The 18,201-nt window shown below is 43.7% G+C and overlaps 1 protein-coding gene across 2 annotated transcripts in view; it reads right to left on the bottom strand.

The window, feature by feature from the left end:
* The window catches only part of TMEM87B (transmembrane protein 87B), a 47,860-nt gene extending 29,887 nt beyond the window's left edge, over window positions 1–17,973 (bottom strand). For both annotated transcript variants that reach the window (XM_059942734.1, XM_059942735.1), the window contains exons 1-9: window positions 17,663–17,973; window positions 14,697–14,757; window positions 11,037–11,128; window positions 9,101–9,235; window positions 8,081–8,134; window positions 6,556–6,646; window positions 4,671–4,732; window positions 4,248–4,431; window positions 1,244–1,343 (exon numbers count right to left, since the gene is read on the bottom strand). In XM_059942734.1, coding sequence (XP_059798717.1) covers window positions 1,244–1,343; window positions 4,248–4,431; window positions 4,671–4,732; window positions 6,556–6,646; window positions 8,081–8,134; window positions 9,101–9,235; window positions 11,037–11,128; window positions 14,697–14,757; window positions 17,663–17,821 — 938 coding nt within the window. In that variant the 5' untranslated portion in view covers window positions 17,822–17,973. The remainder of the gene's footprint in view (window positions 1–1,243; window positions 1,344–4,247; window positions 4,432–4,670; window positions 4,733–6,555; window positions 6,647–8,080; window positions 8,135–9,100; window positions 9,236–11,036; window positions 11,129–14,696; window positions 14,758–17,662) is intronic.
* Between the last annotated feature and the right edge of the window lie 228 nt (window positions 17,974–18,201).

The following is an 18,201-nucleotide window of genomic DNA, read 5'->3' as shown; positions in this document are numbered from 1 at the left end:
CTACGATGGATGAGGGTAGGGAGGTGTGAGGAGAGAGAAGGGGTAAGTGGTCTTCCGCAGAGTGAAGAGTCAGAACACAAATGGCAAGGGGATCGAGAACTGCCAGCAGCACTCAGGGTGCCCTTCAAGTTCAGGGTCATGAAGTGAACTGAGCCAGACAGTGGGGTGGGGGGTGTTCTTCTCAGGCTGACTCTGTGGCCCTGGCTGAGCCTGCACAGATGGAGAGCTGGATTTATCAAGGGAGGCTGACAAAGGAAAAGGCGGAGGCCCTCAGGGGTGGCAGGGGTGATCAGTGCCCTGCCGGACCGTGGAAGGCGGTGGGATCAATAGGCCGGAGGCCACACCAGGGACCAAGAGTGCCTACAGCTGACATATTAGAAAAAGTAAACAGGAAATGGGGGAGGCTGAAGAGTGGATTGCTTACATGTGCCACCACGGAGAGGGTGCCATTATACACAATAATAAATAATAATCAAGTCTAGAAAATGGCCAGGGGACTCGGTAGTTGAGGGGAGGTGACAGGTAAGAGCGGCAGAGGTGAGGAGGTGAGGTCAGGTTTCTTAAAGGATCCTCAAACGGATACTGAAATCACAGGGAAGCCTGACAATGAAGTGCTGAGGAGAAAGACAGTAAAGCAAGTGCTCGGAGCGGGGAGGGATGCGGGGAAACCTGGCAGCTGACAAGGCCTGCCATCAGAAGATGGAGCTGTGGTCCAGTGTGAGGGCTTGAGTTTCTGGGGGTCAGAGGGTCTTAGGGAACAGGCTCTTCCAAGTTCACGCCCAGGGACTCAAAGGTAAGAGGGAGAAAAGATCTGCTTGAGAGGGTCCCGAAAGCGGGGCCTCAGGCGACTGCCAGGTTTCGGCCAGAAATTCTGCTGAACCTGGTGTTTAATCAGAGCGTTCTCTCTTACAATATCTCATACACAATCATGACCCCTAACTATGCTGCCTAGGAAACAGAAAATGGTCTGAACTTTGAGAGTCATTTAAAATGTTCCATTATCCTTATAGTTGATTATTCATCTAACTCTAAAGTTACTGGAATTCAAATTCAGGATCTTTATCGGAGAAAAGAATAAAATAGCCAGTGCATGGAAATCTTTTAAAAACACGTCCTTGCAGGTGTTTCCCTCTGGGGTTTGTGTTACGATACTGAGAGGTGTCGGGTTTCACAGGGGTCACAGCGGAGATGGATGGGATCACAGGATGGGGATGCAGTGTCTTTTCCGGGCCCCGGTACTTACTTCACAATGCCATATCCCAAGCTCACGATGATCACCAGGAGGCGAGCCAGCGTCCTCTTAATCGCAGATATCAACTCCGCAAAGATCAGTAAACCTTGGGCTGAGGGGGACGAAGGAAAATCACTCGCTCTGGGTCCATCTGGACGCCTGCCGCCAAGAGTCTAAATGTGTACTGTGTACAGTTACGTCCTGACCTCAGACAAATTAGCCATGTTTCATTTAAAGGTCATCTAACCCAAGTGATGTTTGAAACCTCAATGAAGGGGATTCTGATCGGCTCTACTGGGTACAGCTTTCTCACGTCCACTGCAAATCTGTCTCCCCGAGCTCCCCTCTGTTCTTATTCTTCCCTTGAGGCTGCAAAGAATTGGAGCCCTTTGTTGTCCTGTAAATATCTGAAAACCATAATGCCCTCAAGAGCTCTCTTTTCTCCAGGTTGCCCTCATCATTTACTCATTCACGCTCCTACCGTGCGGCTATCACAGTAAAAGACACACCATGTTCCCTGCCCTCGTGAAGCCTGTACTCTGGTCGGGACAAGTAAATGGACAGAACTCAGCAAGTGCTGGAGGTAACTGTTGTAAAACTGCTGTATCTCCCAGGATTGTGATGAAAGCGACCTAATCCACAAGAGGCAGGAAAATCTTCTCATAGGAAGTGACATCTACACCAGAGTTTGAAGGCTGAGTAGGAGTTAACCGTTTGGAGGAGGGAAAGGGGAAAGCAAAGGAAATGGCACATGCAAAGGCATGGAGGAAACAGAGACAAAGCAAAATATGCTGCAAGAAGTGAAAGTTCGGCATGTCTGCTGCAGAGTGTGTAACGAGGGAGGTCAAGAAAAGAGGCTGGGGCAGAGGTGGGGCCCAATCACCTAAGTTTTAGGCCAGGCCATGAGTCAGGGCTTGTTGCTAAGGGCAGTGGGAAGTCAATGATAGTAAACAAGGGAGTGAAAAAGGAACTAGTAAACTACAGCCCATAGGCCAAATCTGGCCCTACATCTGTTTTGTAAATAAAGTTTTATTGGAACACAGCCATGCCCATTTGTTGTCTGTGGCAGCTTTCATGCTCCAATGGCAGTAATTGAGAAGTTGCAACACAGACTACATGGCTCGCAAAGCCAGAAATATTTACTGTGTAGACTTTGCAGGAAAAGCTTGCTGACCCTTGGAATAAAGTAGACAGCTTTATTTTATCAAGATTGCTCTACTTAATGGCTTGGAGAGGAATAGACTGTAGGTGAGGAAAACGCACAGGAGTCTATTCCAGAATTTAGCCAAGAGATGCTGAGAGTGCTGGCGGTAAAGATGGAGAGGAGAAAGCCATTCAGAAACTAGTTGTGAATCCACCTAATATTCTTGTTTTCAGTTCATGTTTCTCTGCCTTCTCCAGAAGAAACCACTAGACACCTTGCCCAATACCTTGAAGAAGTGCAGATATACTAAATTTATTACATTTGCCTAACTGCCAATCTAGAAGCACAAAACAAAGAAGTCAATTGACACGACCTATTCTTAATGTATCCTTGCTGGGTCCTAACAATCACTAAATCATCACTGCTTGATTTTTCTGAAGTCTATCCTTCCAGGACGAATGCTAAGCAAGACAGCCTGGGTTACAGAATTTACGCTTGGGAAAATCAGAAACAACATGAGCCCAGGCCCCGTCTGGCGCCTCTCCTTTCCACAGGACTCCTCAAAGACAAGGAAAGCAGTCTGGGGTTTCTCTTCCAAGGGCCTTCTGGTGTCATCTCAGAGGGCTTGAAGGCCCTGAGGACGACAGATGGTCTTTCCTTCTCTTCATGGATCTCAGGCTTTTGCTGCCCCTCACCCAAGTTCACGCCACCCTCTTCTAGACAGAGACCCCCACCACTGGCAGCAAAGGAGCTGATCCACCTTCTCTGACATTCAAGAATGCTTTAACCCCCGGTCATATGCAGCAGCTCTATCCTTCCTTCCTTCCTTATCTGGTTTAGGGCAGGCACACACACATACACACGCACACACGTCACTAAAACTTCTTGTAGGGTAATAATACCTCTAACGTGCCTCCCTGGATGTTTGTCTTTTCTTTATTGTTTTGTACATGTCTTTTTAAACTTTTTATTTTGGGAAATTACAAACATTCTCCAACACAGAGAAAGCGATATAATGAACTCCCATGTACCCGTCACTCAGCTTCCATAATTATCAACATTATGCTAAATTTGTCTCATCTATTTTCCAACTCACCCTCTTTTTTTCCCGGAGTATTTTAAAATAAAGAGCAGACACAACTACACCCTTTGAAAATCTGTACCACGATCATTTGTAACTGACCGCTCAGAAGCACATTCCTGAGGGCTTTCTATCCTTCTGAGCTATCTCCCTTTTGAAGGTTCAGCGATGGAATTAATTGTACCTTTATTTCTCTGGCCCTTTTGAACTCTATCTTCTAGAAGTCTGGGGCACCCATCTGAGGATGCCCCACTATATGCCCTGCCTGCTTCCCACATTCCACTGTGTAAGCTGGGATGGTATCTCCCACGGTCACATGAAATTCTCTGCAAAAACGCTGCAGTCACCATTCATCCTGGCACTACTGATTTTACTCCCTGTGGCCAAATTTTCTTTTCTTCTTTGGAGGGGAAAGGAGAAGAAAGAGGATGGGGAAAAAAAACAGAGAAATATGTTAAAAGGATTGGCAGCACCCGATGTCCCCAGTCCAGAACTTCGTGTTGTTTAAAGCCAGTCACGGGTAGCTGAACCTTAGGGAATAGGAATTTTCTTTTCCTGGAGGGAATTAAGGGAAAGTCAGCAAGAAGAAAGCAGAAAATGAAGACAACACACATGCTAGCCTGGATCAGAGTCTTACTCTGATATTCTCTTCTTGGCTTCCCTCCTCGTCATCTATACGGTTGTTCCCAAACCATTGTATGAAGGTGGGGCGGGGAGTCCCCACAGCTCTGCTCACAAATGCTAGGAGACTCTTGGGTCATACCATATTCATGGACACAGTCACCACTTACTTGATAACCCAGTGCTGTTGATGTTTTGGTATTCAGCATAAAAAACTGCTTTTTCAAGCATTCCCAGGAAGATAACAGCTGCAATCCAGAACTGGATTCTTAATATATCTTTCCAATAGCAGGCAGACCACATCAGCCAGAGTATGCCATATAAGATATAAACGATACACATCACCATGTAGAACTGTGGGAGGAGAAGCAATTTTAGTCAGTTAAGCCTTTTGATCATTTGAAAATTGACATTTCTACACTCAAGTTTGCAATCCTTTATTTTCCAGTCACCATGGAACCAGAAATAGAGGGTATGTCAAAGTGTTAGCTACCAAGGAATTACCACCACTGAGCTCTTAAAACGTTTAAATGTTCCAATTAGGATACAAAACTCATTTTTAAAAAAAGGAAAAAATGATGAGAGATACTCACAATCATCAGAGGCCAATCTGATGCAGAGATATATCCATGAGGCCCCATCGTAGAAAGAGAAACTGGTGAAGGCAGGGTGGGGATAAAGAAATTAAGGCATTAAAATTAACAACCAGTTTTCCTTAAGTTTTTCAATGTAAGCTCATTTTAAGACTCCAAGAATACAAACCAAGTTGACAAATGTTGAATTTTTACCTTTGATTATGTAACTGTATGAAGATATCTTTACGTATTTGTATACATGCTCTTGTAAAGTGTGGGTCAAGTCAGATCTTATGCAGACAGCAAAGTAGTCCTGGTCTGAGATTGGCCCTGGCTGAGTCCCTGACCTAGCTGAGGACTCTGTCTTTCTTAATGTAACTTGGATAAATTACTGAACTCCAGAGACTTCCCTGGTGGTCCAGCAGTTAAGACTCCGAGCTCCCAATGCAGGGGGCCCGGGTTCCATCCCTGGTCAGGGAACTAGATCCCGCATGCCGCAAGTAAGATCCCACACGCTGCAACGAAAGATCCCGCACGTGGCGACCCAGCGCAGCCAAATTAATTAATTAATTAATTTTAAAAATTAAAAAAAAAAAAATTTACTGAACTCCAGAATCTAGTTTGGGTTGTTGCCCGAGAGCAATAACAAACAGAGTGCCGAATACAGTGCAAGACTTGCAAGGCTTAGCAACTGCGCCAGTTACTAACCAGCGGAAGCTTAAAGCTGCCTGCTGGTGCCAGAGGAAAAGACGCCACACCTGGGAAGGAAGGGTGCACAGGCTGGGGAGCAGGATGGCAGCAAGGCCCCTGCTCCCTGTGTGGCATGGTCTGGGCCCATTACAGCACTTCCGGGAGGAAGGCCTGCTTCACACTCTCCAGAGCAGCCCCTCCACCCGCTTCCCCGTGGAAGACCAGCTCTGGGCCTCCTCTGCGGCCATGCCTGACTCACCTCACTGCTTTCTCCTTCCTCTCTGGACTGGCTGCCCCTCAGAGACAGAGGCTGGCTTCACTTCTGTGTCCCAGTGGGTGAATCAGAGCAGTTTGCAAACCCCCAGGATCCTCACATGCTGCTTGGCTACTGTCAGCCCAGCAGATACCCAGTCTAGAAAATGACCGCTAAAGCAATTCCAGGACCCATGGAAGCATTCGCTCCCTTGAAGACCGCTTAGTGTGAGCCCGCTCTCACACTGGGCACCGGGAAGTACGGTTTCACGAGGCAAAGAGCATCTACCTTACGGGCAGGCAGGGGAGCTCACAGACCACAGAAGCCACAGTTGCCAGACGTGCTACTTCTACTCCTAGGCTACAAACAGATTCTTTTTTCTTAAACTTTTTAAAGAACAAAAATTTTAAACCCCTGATGATGGCCATTTTCAAGAAAGAGAATATAATCCACTTCAAGTACGAATAAGGTGTCGCCTACCCATTTCTACATGTTAAAAAAAATTTTTTTTAATCTGGAAGGATGGAGGATTTTGTATCCCTCTATGAAGTTTAAAACTTTTTAAATTTATCTTTTTTTAAAATTCACCCTTTTATTTATTTTATTTTATTTATTTTTTTCTTGGCCACATTGTGCGGCTTGTGGGATCCTAGTTCCCCGACCAGGGATTGAACCCTCGGCAGCCGAAGCACAGAGTCCCAACCACTGGCCCACCAGGGAACTCCCAAAATTTATCTTAAATTAATTTAAAATTTCCATTCCGTTAAAAAAATAAATATTAGAGTTAAGATAAGCATAAAGTTCTAAGTACCCCAAATAAACAGATTATTCATTTTTGTGATTAACAGAAAATCATTTTTGAATAATGTGTTTTAACAGAGAATGTAGATTTGGGTTAATGACAAAAATACAGAATACAGTAAAAGCAGACAATAAAACATGCATACTGTTTAACTATACCATTCAAATTCCAGCTTGCATCTGTTTTTTCTGTTTTAACAGAAACAATAAAGATATGAAACCCATCTCTCTGTGTTTTGGCTACAACATCCTGAAACAGAAAAAGAAATCCTTCATGTTATTTTTTTAAATTGCTATATAAGATATAGCTAAATGATTGTCCACCACATTTTAAAACAACTTTTACGAACTGAATTGGGTTACTTTAAAAAAAAAAAAACACAGATAAAAGGAATGGTGGGCTGTGGAAGGATAGCGGGTAGTGGAAGGATTTCCTCCATTTGTTTTTTTTTAACCACCATCCTCCCAGACCCAAAGGGATGGAGGAGGAAAAAAGCCTTTTCCACTTGCCAATGTTTTCTACTTTTTATATTTCTACAGGTTTTCCCCCTAACGTTACCATTCTATGTTTTATTTAATACTACCTTTCAAATAGTTTTTCTAATATCCTAGTATAATCAAGCATTCAGTTATTTATTTATTTATTTATTTATTTATTTTTACTTTTTGGCCACTCCCTGCGGCACGTGGAATCTTTGTTTCCTGACCAGGGATTGAAGCCGCACCGCCTGCACTGGAAGCACGGAGTCTTAACCACTGGACCACCAGGGAAGTCCCAAGCATTCAGTTTTTAAATGTGTGTTTTTTTTTAATTGAACTGGGGGAGAAAGATGTCAGATAACATTGCTGGAAATGACTCAGATTCGGTGTATAGGCTAAAGTATTTAAATTCCTTAAGGCACTCTGTTGCTAGCAGTCTCACTGAGGCCTGAAACTGCCCCCTGGCACTGCCTGTGAACCCCGCAGTGCCCCCATGTAGCTGGACCAAACTTTTCACACTCCTCCTTCTGAGTATTTCCTATCCTTCCCTCTCATTTCCTACTCCTCCACCTGTGACAGTCTGTGCAAAGCAAAGAGTTGGTCCACTCACTGCAGAGTTGGTCCATTCACTGCAGAGTGAATGCCCTTCCACTATCAGACTACTCTGTAAGATGGCTGGAGAAAACAGTATAAAAGCAGAAGAGCCCCAGTCTAAAGGCAAACATCAAGCTCTTCTAAATCCACTTTCAGTCCCTACACTCAACTCCTTGTAATCCTCTCAACCTCTTAGTCTTCTGACTTCGAGTAATTTCCCCAAATTCCAAATTTCCCCTCCCCCTCGTGCTACATCACGGTTTCTATTTCTTTACTTCCTTAAGGACGATACAGATCAGCCCACTGCTGTGCTGTCTCAGGTATTTGGCAGCGGAATTTTATTTTTTTAAATAAAGAAAGACTACATAGAAGTTACCGTTAAATCACACCTTTAAAGAGATTTTTCAACAAAGACAGAACCAAGTATGTACAAAATTCACACAGACATTATGTAAGGAAATATACTGTTTTAAATAATGCTTCTTTTTTCTTTCCTAATTCTACTAACCCTACTTTAGATCACTCTCTGAGTATCTGTCCATCAACAGATTCTGCTCAGTCTTACTCTAACTTGTATGTATTTGATTTAAAGGCAAATAAAATGACTTACCGCTGACCCTTCCTGGTTTGAAACATTTCCGGTATTTGTTATTAGTTCTTTATTCTGGAAAAATAAAATAAAATAATTTCATTTTATATTGTTGCCTTTTCATAAGGAAAAATAGTTTTAACAATTAAGAAAAAAAATGTGTTATGAAAAAAGTAGAGATTAAAGCTGAACACCAGAGAACAAATCTCACTGTATCCCAAACAGGCGTAACAAAATCCTACTTTTGAAAACTTACTTCCTTAATCAGGGCAGTGGTTACCGTTGGCAGGGAGGGTAGTAGGAACTCAAAGGGAGCTCGAGGTGCTCAAATGCCCTGTTCTTGATCGGGATTCACACGGGTGGGTTCAGGTTGTGAAAATTCATCAAGCCCTACACTTCTGATATGCAAGCTTTGCTGTAAATTTATGTATATTTATTATACCTTGACACAAATTTTTAAAACAACCCTTTAACATTTTTATTAAAGACATTTTCATTTCAGAATTTACAGGACAAAAAATCAGTTAAAATGACCCACAGCCTCACTACCCAGAGATGACTGCTGTTAACATTTTAGAATCTAGTCTTCTAGGCTAGGAGGAGAACGTGCACAAAGGAGAGTGTTCAAGTATGTTAAATGCTGGTAAGTCAAGTACACCGACAGACCTTCAGTAGGAGTAACAGACCTAGGGATCTAATGACATGGAGGCCACTGGGGACCTTGACTAGAGCTGTTCTGATGGGATGATGGGGGCAAAGCCCTGACTGGGGTGGGCAGAAGAGAGACAAGGGATGGAGTGACAGCAAATCATGAAAGGATGATAAAAGGATCCTCTTTCAAGGATACTGCTGCAAAAGGCACAAAGAAATGGAACAACAGTTCCACTTATTATGTACTGCCACACACACAAAAGAGCTAAACCTAAAAATTGACAAATTAAGCACCTTCCTTTATCAAAATACTGATAAAACAGGCGTTGATACTTGCATTCACTGGGAGAAACATAAATTCTATTTCAACATGGCAAGACAGGTACTCACATTCAATGAGGGAAACACCTGTAAATCACTGTTGCAATCTAAGTTTTCACTTTTTGTTGTCCAACATTCGCTGTTCTTGAAATAATGACCACAAAAGTCTTCACTGACACTAAGTTCATGTTTTTGTGACAGCTCCTATGCAAAGTAAGATTCTATGTCATAATTTATTTCCATGTAATATCTAAATAATACCAAAAAGTTATTCAGCTTGGAACACTTGAAACATGCAATAGAACAAAATACCGAAAAGAAAAAGTTTTGAATATAATTTTCAGTACAACTGAGGTAAACATAACATTTTAGCCATTCTGATGTGCTCAGATACAGTAATACATAATATAAGCATTCTCTTACAGTAAGAAAAGTGATTAAGATGTTACTACAAGGAAATGGTTCACAGAGAAATACAAAATACTTTGTCCTGGGGCTACTTCCATTTTACTCCAGGTATAAAAAATTTTACAGAGAAAGAAAGTAGCATTTAATTACAAGGAAAGATAAACCAAACACTTATTAACATAAAGCAAAGATGGCAAACCCAACTGAGTGCAGGGGGAACACTCATTTACACATCAACGAACAATGAGGCTCCTAGATGGATGAATAAAACCACGCTCCTAATGGCAACTCCCAGGCATGAAGAAAAGGTTAAGAGGCTTCCATTGGCCAAATATGGGACAATTTGAGCAAAATACATAAATACAGTAATATATTATAACCCACCCAACAAAGTTAAAATCAATGAGTCCATAATGATAATTGATTGACTGACAGACGGATAAGAGAGAGGAAAAGAGTGTATCCTCATGGTCGAATGCTAATAAATGTAGAAGAAAACATGGAATTAGAAAATCATTGTTTAGCAATCATCACAGTGGTAACTGTGCTTTGATTCAGGCAAGAATCAAAGAATGTTAAAACAAGGACTGATGAGAAAACAGGATATTTACACATAAATGCAAAAGTATTTCTTCACAAACTATTGTTAACAACAAGGAGAAAAGTAGTAGCTTTACAGTGGAGAAACCTGGCAGAAACTTCCTTAACTGATCAAAGTTAACATCACCAAAAATGGGACAAAACAGTATATTTTCTGGTATGCCTGCCAAAAATATAACCTGAATTGAATCACGAGGAAACGTGAGAAATATTCAAATTGAGGGACATTTTGTAAAAATAACTGGCTTGTACACCTCAAATATATCAATGTCATGTCACGAACCACCCTCAACACCTCCACCCCCCCAAAAAAACCTGCAGAAATACAATGTGATCCTGGATTGGATCCTGTACCAGAAAAAGAAAAGAAAAAAAAAAAAAAAAGCTGCTAAAAAGGATGTTGTTGGGACAATGGCAAAGTTTGAATATGGTTTATTAGCTATTACATCAATTAGCATTGTATCGCTGTTAAATTTCGTAAATCTGATCACTGTACTGTGTAATCTAAGGGAATATCTTTGTTCTTAGGAAATACACACTGACCTAACCGGTCTCTTTTTCCTCCTCTCACACTCTCCCCCTTCTTTTCCCTCCTCACCTCTTTCTGAGGTCTACTTATACTCACTAAATCTACTCATACTCACTGAAGTTCTAGGTTCCCTATGACTAATTATTTGAATGAAGTGAAACTTTTACATTTCTTCTTTAAATTGAGTTGGTTTTCATTTGTGCGTGACCCACAGTCCCCTTTATCAATGGTTTCCACAACTCTGATTTAAATATTTACTAACATTTTTCATAAGATCCAAGGAAACTAAAAGATCTGTATTCTCAGAAAGCATATACTTTGATATAATTAAGGCATTTATTGCCTAAGTCCCAAAATCTGTGGCACTTCTCTATTTCTGGCCTCCTCACTTGATAAGCTAATAAATCTTTAAACTCCTAATTTTTCCTTCATAGCTTTAGACACATTTAAAATTTGTGTTTTACTTACTTCCAGCTCAGAATATTCATGGTGACAGGTATGATGCTCCAAAAGCCACACTATGGTAAACTTCACAGGCCCAGAGCAACTGAATGACTTCACTGTTTAGAGAAAGAAAGTCTCATTTTAGAACAATAATATATATACTCTAATATAAACTTAAGGTTTCAAGAACGCAATTTAAAATAGACTACTTTGGACTTCCCTGTGGCGCAGTGGTTAAGAATCTGCCTGCCAAGGCAGGGGACACGGGTTCGAGCCCTGGTCTGGGAAGATCCCACATGCCGTGGAGCAACTAAGCCCGTGCGCCACAACTACTGAGCCCATGTGCCACAACTACTGAAGCTCGCGCGCCTAGAGCCTGTGCTCTGCAACAAGAGAAGCCACTGCAATGAGAAGCCAGCGCACCGCAACAAAGAGTAGCCCCGGCTCGCCGCAACTAGAGAAAGCCCGCGTGCAGAAACGAGGACCCAACGCAGCCAAAAATAAATAAATGTTCCTTTAAAAAATAAATAAATAAAATAGACTACTTTAAGGAAACGATGAGTGAAGTATTACCTAATTTCTCCGAAAAGTCACTGCAAAATGAGACAGTTAAATTCCTTAAATTAAATTATTACGGTTAACCAAGGCTGAGGCTGGTAGAGTTTCTGGGGCAGAGTACCCAAGAGGTGGGAACTACACAGAGAAAGGGTCAATGAAATCTGCATACAGATCCTTGGTCTCTGGCTGCATAACAGCCTGCCGGTGCATAGGGACAAGCTGAAAAATTCTCAGAGTTCACATGGGGATGGGAACTAGCCAGAGTCTGCACTAGCCAGAGTGGAGAGGCCTCATTAAACACACCTAGCGTTTGGGAGAGACGCAGAAGAGTCACACCTTAGAAGTGGTGCTAAGTTAGTTCTAGAGCAAAGGCTACTCCTGATCCACCCTAAAAGAAATTAAAAACAAAATTGGAAAGGATCGAACTAACCCCAAAGAAACTTAACTGTCTGCCAGAACAAAGTTGTTCACGGAATACAACATTCTAGTACTCAAGAATGTAAAATGCACGATATCCACTATCCAAACAAAAGTACTAGATCTGCAAAGTGGGAAAAGTTGACTCATAATTATGACATGAATCAGTCAATCTGACAACGATGTGCACTGTTCTATGTGTCTATCACAGTTCCACAGCGTTAGGATTACCGTAGCTTCATGTTAAGTTCTGAAATCAGAGAGTAAAAGCCCTCCCACTTTGTTCTTTTTTAAAACTGTTTTGGCTATTCTAGGTCCTCTGTATTTGCATATAAGTTTCAGAAACAGCTAGCCAGTTTCTATATAAGTGTGCCTGGATTTTGATTGGGATTAATTGAATTTATAAGTCAATCTGGGGAGAATTGCCAGTATAATGTTAAGTTATAGATTTAGCATAGATGCCCTTTATCAGGTTGAGGACATTTCCTTCTATTTCTAGTTTTCTGAGAGTTTTCATCATGGATAGGTGCTGATTTTTTTCAAATGCTTTTTTGTATATTTGAGATGATTATATGATGTATTGCTTTTATTCTGTTAATATGGTGAATTACACTGAGAGATTTTTCACCAGTGGCTCCACATGACTGCATCTTGAATGGAGTAGCTAAGAGGGGTCACCTTAGCTTTCCTTAGGGAAAGCAAGGCATCTGATCCACCAAACAGCATGGACACATACCCAAGGGACCAATGCTTAACTTTGTAGGCACTAAAATTTGGCTCTGGGACTTCCCTGGTAGCACAGTGGTTAAGAACCCGCCTGCCAATGCAGGGGGACACGGTTTCGAGCCCTGGTCTGGGAAGATCCCACATGCTGTGGAGCAACTAAGCCCATGCGCCACAACTACAGAGCCTGCGCTCTAGAGCCCGCGTGCCACAACTACTGAGCCCATGCGCCACAACTACTGAAGCCCGCACACCTAGAGCCCGTGCTCCGCAACAAGAGAAGCCGCCGCAGTGAGAAGCCCACACACCGCAACGAAGAGTAGCCCTCGCTCACCACAACTAGAGAAAGCCCGTGCGCAGCAACGAAGACCCAATGCAGCCATAAATAAATAAATAAATAAATTTATTTTTTAAAAAAGTCATTCCTAACAAATATTTTTAAAAAATAATAATAATAAAATAAAATGTGGCTCTGGGAGAACTCAGAGACTCAGTTTCATCTTTCACACCACGGATGTAGATGTATAAACCAGAATGCCTAATTACTCACTTAAACAGTAACTATAAAGTAGATGTATAATGATCAACTAACTCTCCTTCTTCAGCACACCTTCCTGAATGTCCATTGTGATGAGAAGGCTGCTTCGTGAATATGGCAGCAGAACAAGGAGGCTCAGGTGGGCACTTCATCCACCCCCGCCAGCCACAATGTTAGAGCTACGGTCGTAGTTAAAGAAAGACCTCTCTCCCATCAGTGCTGGGACACTGCCAGCTTTTACCTGACTAAACCCTCATTTTTTTTGTTACGCTTTTGTTCCTAACTCCCTTCTGCTGCCTCATTTTTCTTTCTTTAGATATGTTAATACTAAATTGTGGTCTACTTTTAGGCTGATCTCGGACATTACATATTGATTTAAAAAAAAATCACATTCTGTGTTTCAGTGGTCCATATAACTTTTTATTCCCCCATGTAATTTTTTTGTCTGCACCAGTGTTTTAAATCTTGTCTAGACAGTGAGACATGAATTTATTAAAGCATTGAGAGGCCAAAATTTTTTCCTCACCCACCTTGGGCTTCAATTTCCTCTTACCAAGCTCTTATCACCACTGATGATCTATATCACGAAGCTGCTTTGAACCACCTTTGCTTTCTAGCTGATGGCTGGCCTACTTCCATCAGCAAAGACCACACATGGCAGAATTCTCCAACAAATGATCAGAGGATGGTGTGAGAGATGAAAGGGCCACAGCTGTGGGTCCCACGAAGCCAATTTGCTCTACCCAACAAAAAAACTACTCCTTACCCCAAACTTAACTCTGGCAACCAACTGACCTAGTCAAGTTACTGGAAACACCTAGAGGGGTTAGTGCACAGTAAATATGATCCAATGTAAACTCATTAAAAATACTGCAAACCTCAGAATCTATGACTTGGTACTCATGACACACCAGTATTTACATAGACAACACAGTCCCCAGCAAATATTTTCACTTTCATAAGCTCTAAAATCCTAATTGTTAGTCTCTAATAATTTTTATTTCATACTGTGATCATGTGTATATTTAGAAAATTTTCAGAAACACAAAGGTTTCATCACAATCATGGCATTTCATATAACCATAAAAAGAATTTACTGAATTTTAAAAGGGATTCAGAGTCAAATTTTGGAGGTCAAATACTTTTTTGCTGAAGACTACTTTATTAGGTTTTAACTATAATTTTTAAAGAATGATAAAGAATGATTCACATTACATTTTCTGAGACAGGATCAGAAAAATTCATTCTTGAAAATAACTATGACCCGACTGGAACAAAAGAAACCCTTAAAATGTTAGGATCACTTAAAAATATTTGCCTAGTTTAAAATATATAATATTACAATGCGTTATGTTAGTTTATATTAAATTAATGCATTAGTTTATATTACATGTTGCTCATTTATAATTTATTGTTATTTTACTGTTATATTAGTTTATTATACTTACCAGAAAACTTGATCTCAGTAGAGTTAAACATAGTTTTCCTAAATATCAAAGGTCCTGATTTCTATAATGAAAAACAAAGAAATACAGAAAGCTCTTGTTAAAAACATTTCTCTCCACTGTTTAAGAGTATAGTTTTATCCTGGAAAATACATAGTTCTAATCCTTTAACTTCTATGCCTGCAGTGATTATTCTTTAAAAACGTAAATCAGGGGCTTCCCTGGCGGTCCAGTGGTTAAGACTCCGTGCTTCCGCTGCAGGGGGCACAGGTTCAATCCCTGGTCAGGGAACTAAGATCCCACATGCCCCGTGGCTTGGCCAAAAAAAAAAAAAAAAAAGGCATTAAAACCATAAATCTGATCACATCACTCACTGGCTTAGAACCTTGTCTCATGTAATCTCCTCCCTGCAATGGATGCGAGGCTCCGGAAGGCGCCTGGGGCCAGCAACACAGGGCGGGTGAGGGCGGCTGCCACTGTCGATGACTGCTGCTCAGACAGACAACCTGTCTGTGCATCTGCAGCTGCTCTCGTGGTATCAACATAAACGCACTTCTGATAAAAACAACTGACCCTCTCCCTAAGTTATGGTTTACTGCTGTCTCTTTACAAGAGACCAAATCTCACTGCCGCTCACAGGGCCCCGCAAAACCAAGGCCTGCCCACCTCTCTTGCACCTTTCTCTCAGGTCCTCAAAAACATGACACTCCTTCCTGCCCTCAGGACCTTAGTAGTCAACCTGAAACTTACTTGAAATCCCCTCCCTGTCGCTCTCTTCATCTAGTTATTTCCTTCTTACCCCTGAAAACCCAGTTCAAATATCCCCTTCCACAGGGGGTCTTCCACTGGGGCCCACACCAGGCCAGGCCCTCCCTTCCATGGTCTGTAAGACCCATTCCTCACAACCCCGTGCCACAACAAAAATGAAATCTCACACTAGTTAGTTATTTAATGTCTGCCCTCACCAAGAAAAAAAAATCCTGTGAGAAGGGATTACGATAAACGAACGTGTGGTTAGGAATTAAGGAAAAACACTGATAGGACAAGCAGCTCTTTCCTGATAACCTCTTCTCCCTCCTCAACAGTTTCAACATCAATAAAACCCCAGGCCCAGACCCCTCCTCTGAGCTGCACATCCATATACCCAATTGCCTAAAGGTCATGTCCACTGGGATGTCCAATAGACGGTCCACACTCACCTGGCCTAATCCAGACACCTCCCCCCCTGCTCCTTACCAGCTCTCTTCCTGCGCTGTCTACCGTGGTTGTAGGTGCTGCCACCCCCAGTCATGGCTCTTTCCCGTCTCTCACCTTCGTCACCCCATCTCCACGGCATGCCTACTTTATCTCACAGGCACTTCCCAGTTTTAGCTCTTTCTCTCCATTCCTGCCACCACTGCCCTAATTCAGGCCTACGCTTCTGCAATAACTGGTACCTCCGCCTCCAGACCGGAGCCTGTAATTCATCCTTTGATAGCAGCCACAGTGATTAGCAGGTATGTCTAAGAACCCTTCAATGGCGCTTCCTCATTCACACCCCAAAGCTGCTGGTGGCGACCGGGGTGGGGCTAATCCAACCTATAAACGGGGTGTGTTGGGCCCACAAGGGGCCTTTAAACGTTTTTTTTTTTTGAATTAGTTGACATAATAAAAATATGGACTCTGACTTCACTTTAAAAAAAGAAAAGGAGACCTGGCAATTCTGTGCCTAGAACCACCCTGTAGGATCCACCAGCTGAAGCCAGTCTGTATGTAGCCGATTCACTTCCAACTTATTCGGACTTAGTTTATGCTACTGCCCACTCACTACAGAAGCAGCATCAAATGGTAAGTGTGGTTCTCTTGAGTTTTGCTTTTTACTGTTCAGAGAAATTTAACGATGAAGATACGCAGGCTCTATCACTGGCACACAAAATAGGGCACCAACCCAGAAGAATCCTGTAAGAAATGGTTGCACTGGGTCTTAAAGATTCAGAAAGATATGTATTCTCCTTCCTTTATGCAGCTTTTGTGTTATAGGAAGAATTTGTAGCCTCTGGTACTTTCTCTTTCCGGTTGAGGAAATCAAAATATAAGTTTTGCCTTTAGAATTGGGACATCGTTTCCATACATGTGGAAAATACTCATCTCAAACGGAGCTGGATGAATCCTCTGAATCTAGAAAAGCAGGAGATAAGGGCTCTTCGATTTCCTGTCCCTCTTCAGCAAATCTTTCCAAAATTCTACCTCTGCATTCCTCCCACATCATCTCATGTAACTACTGGATGTCAAGTTCTCAAATGGCCTGCCCTGGAAAGGAAGAGTTTCCACACTCATGCCTCCAGACTAGCCTTGCAGACAGACATCCCTTAATTACACATCCTGCCCCCGCCCCCGCCCACACACACTCCCGGAGCTGTGATGTCAGGAACCCAAGAAGAGGGAAAGAGGGGTGGGGTGACTATTGCATGTTCCCTTCTCATTTAAAGAAAGAAAGAAAAAAAAGGCGCAAGCGCTTTCTAAATTTATGCGGAAACTGAAGCCCTGGAAAATCCACTCTGTGGCCACACGGGTGTGGCCCTGTGGTTGCACCCGGGCACGAGGAGAGGTCAAATCCAAAGATGCCGCTAGGAGTGCCGAGGGGTTCAGGGCTCAGGTCTGAAAAAACGAGGACCTGATCTAGCCAGAGCATGTCGGAGCAGAGCGAGGCGCCAGGACTTCGGGAATGGTGATCCTCATGAACAGGGTTCAGAAGGGATAGCAATCCCCCAGCACACAAGCCTGACAGATCCTCCCCACAGCCCAGGTCGGGCCGGAGGAGGGGGCGCTCCCCGCGCCGAGCAGACAAAGAGCCCAGAGAAAGTTTCAGGGGACTCGGGGCAGGCCCGGCCAGATCAACAAGCCCGGGACCGGCTCCTGGAGCCCAGAGAGCCCGGGGAGGACCTGCGGGCCCGGGCAGCACCTCGCCTGGGTCCCGACACTCCACTTACGTCATTGATCGTCGCTGCCCAGAGCCCGAGCTCGGGGACTGAGCCCACAGCCGCCGGGCCCCAGCACAGGAGGCAGAGGGCGACTCGCAGCAGCGGGCGCCTGGCGGGAAGGCGGCCGCGGGATGGAAGCCAGACCCCGGCCCTGCTGGTGGCGGCCATCTTGACGCGGAAGCCGCACCTGGCGCTCCGTGGCGCCCGCCACGCCCCAGGCCCGCACCTGGTGCAGCTCCGCCCCGGGCGGGTTCGGGTCCGGGAAGTATGGCTGGGGCATGGAGGCGGGGCTCAGGGCCGGCCGGGGCGTGGAGCTAGAGGTGGGGCCAGAGAGTGGAAAGGAAAGTGGGCGGGAGAGAAGGAGGGGTCCGAGCGTAAAGGCGGGGCCGGGCAGGGAGGGGAGCCGGGAGAGGAGGCGAGGGGCGGGGCTCAGGGTTGGGCTGGAGTGTGGAGGCGGGGCCGGGCGGGCGTGGAGGAGATGGGCGGGGCTCAGAGTCAGGTCGTGGGTAGGAGGCGGGGCCGGAGGGGAGGCGGGGCTCTAAATCAGG

Source organism: Balaenoptera ricei, chromosome 13, assembly GCF_028023285.1.
Source record: "Balaenoptera ricei isolate mBalRic1 chromosome 13, mBalRic1.hap2, whole genome shotgun sequence".
NCBI classification, from domain to species: Eukaryota; Metazoa; Chordata; class Mammalia; order Artiodactyla; family Balaenopteridae; genus Balaenoptera; species Balaenoptera ricei.
Note: the sequence above shows the minus strand (reverse complement) of the source record. Positions and strands in the feature narration are given on the sequence as shown.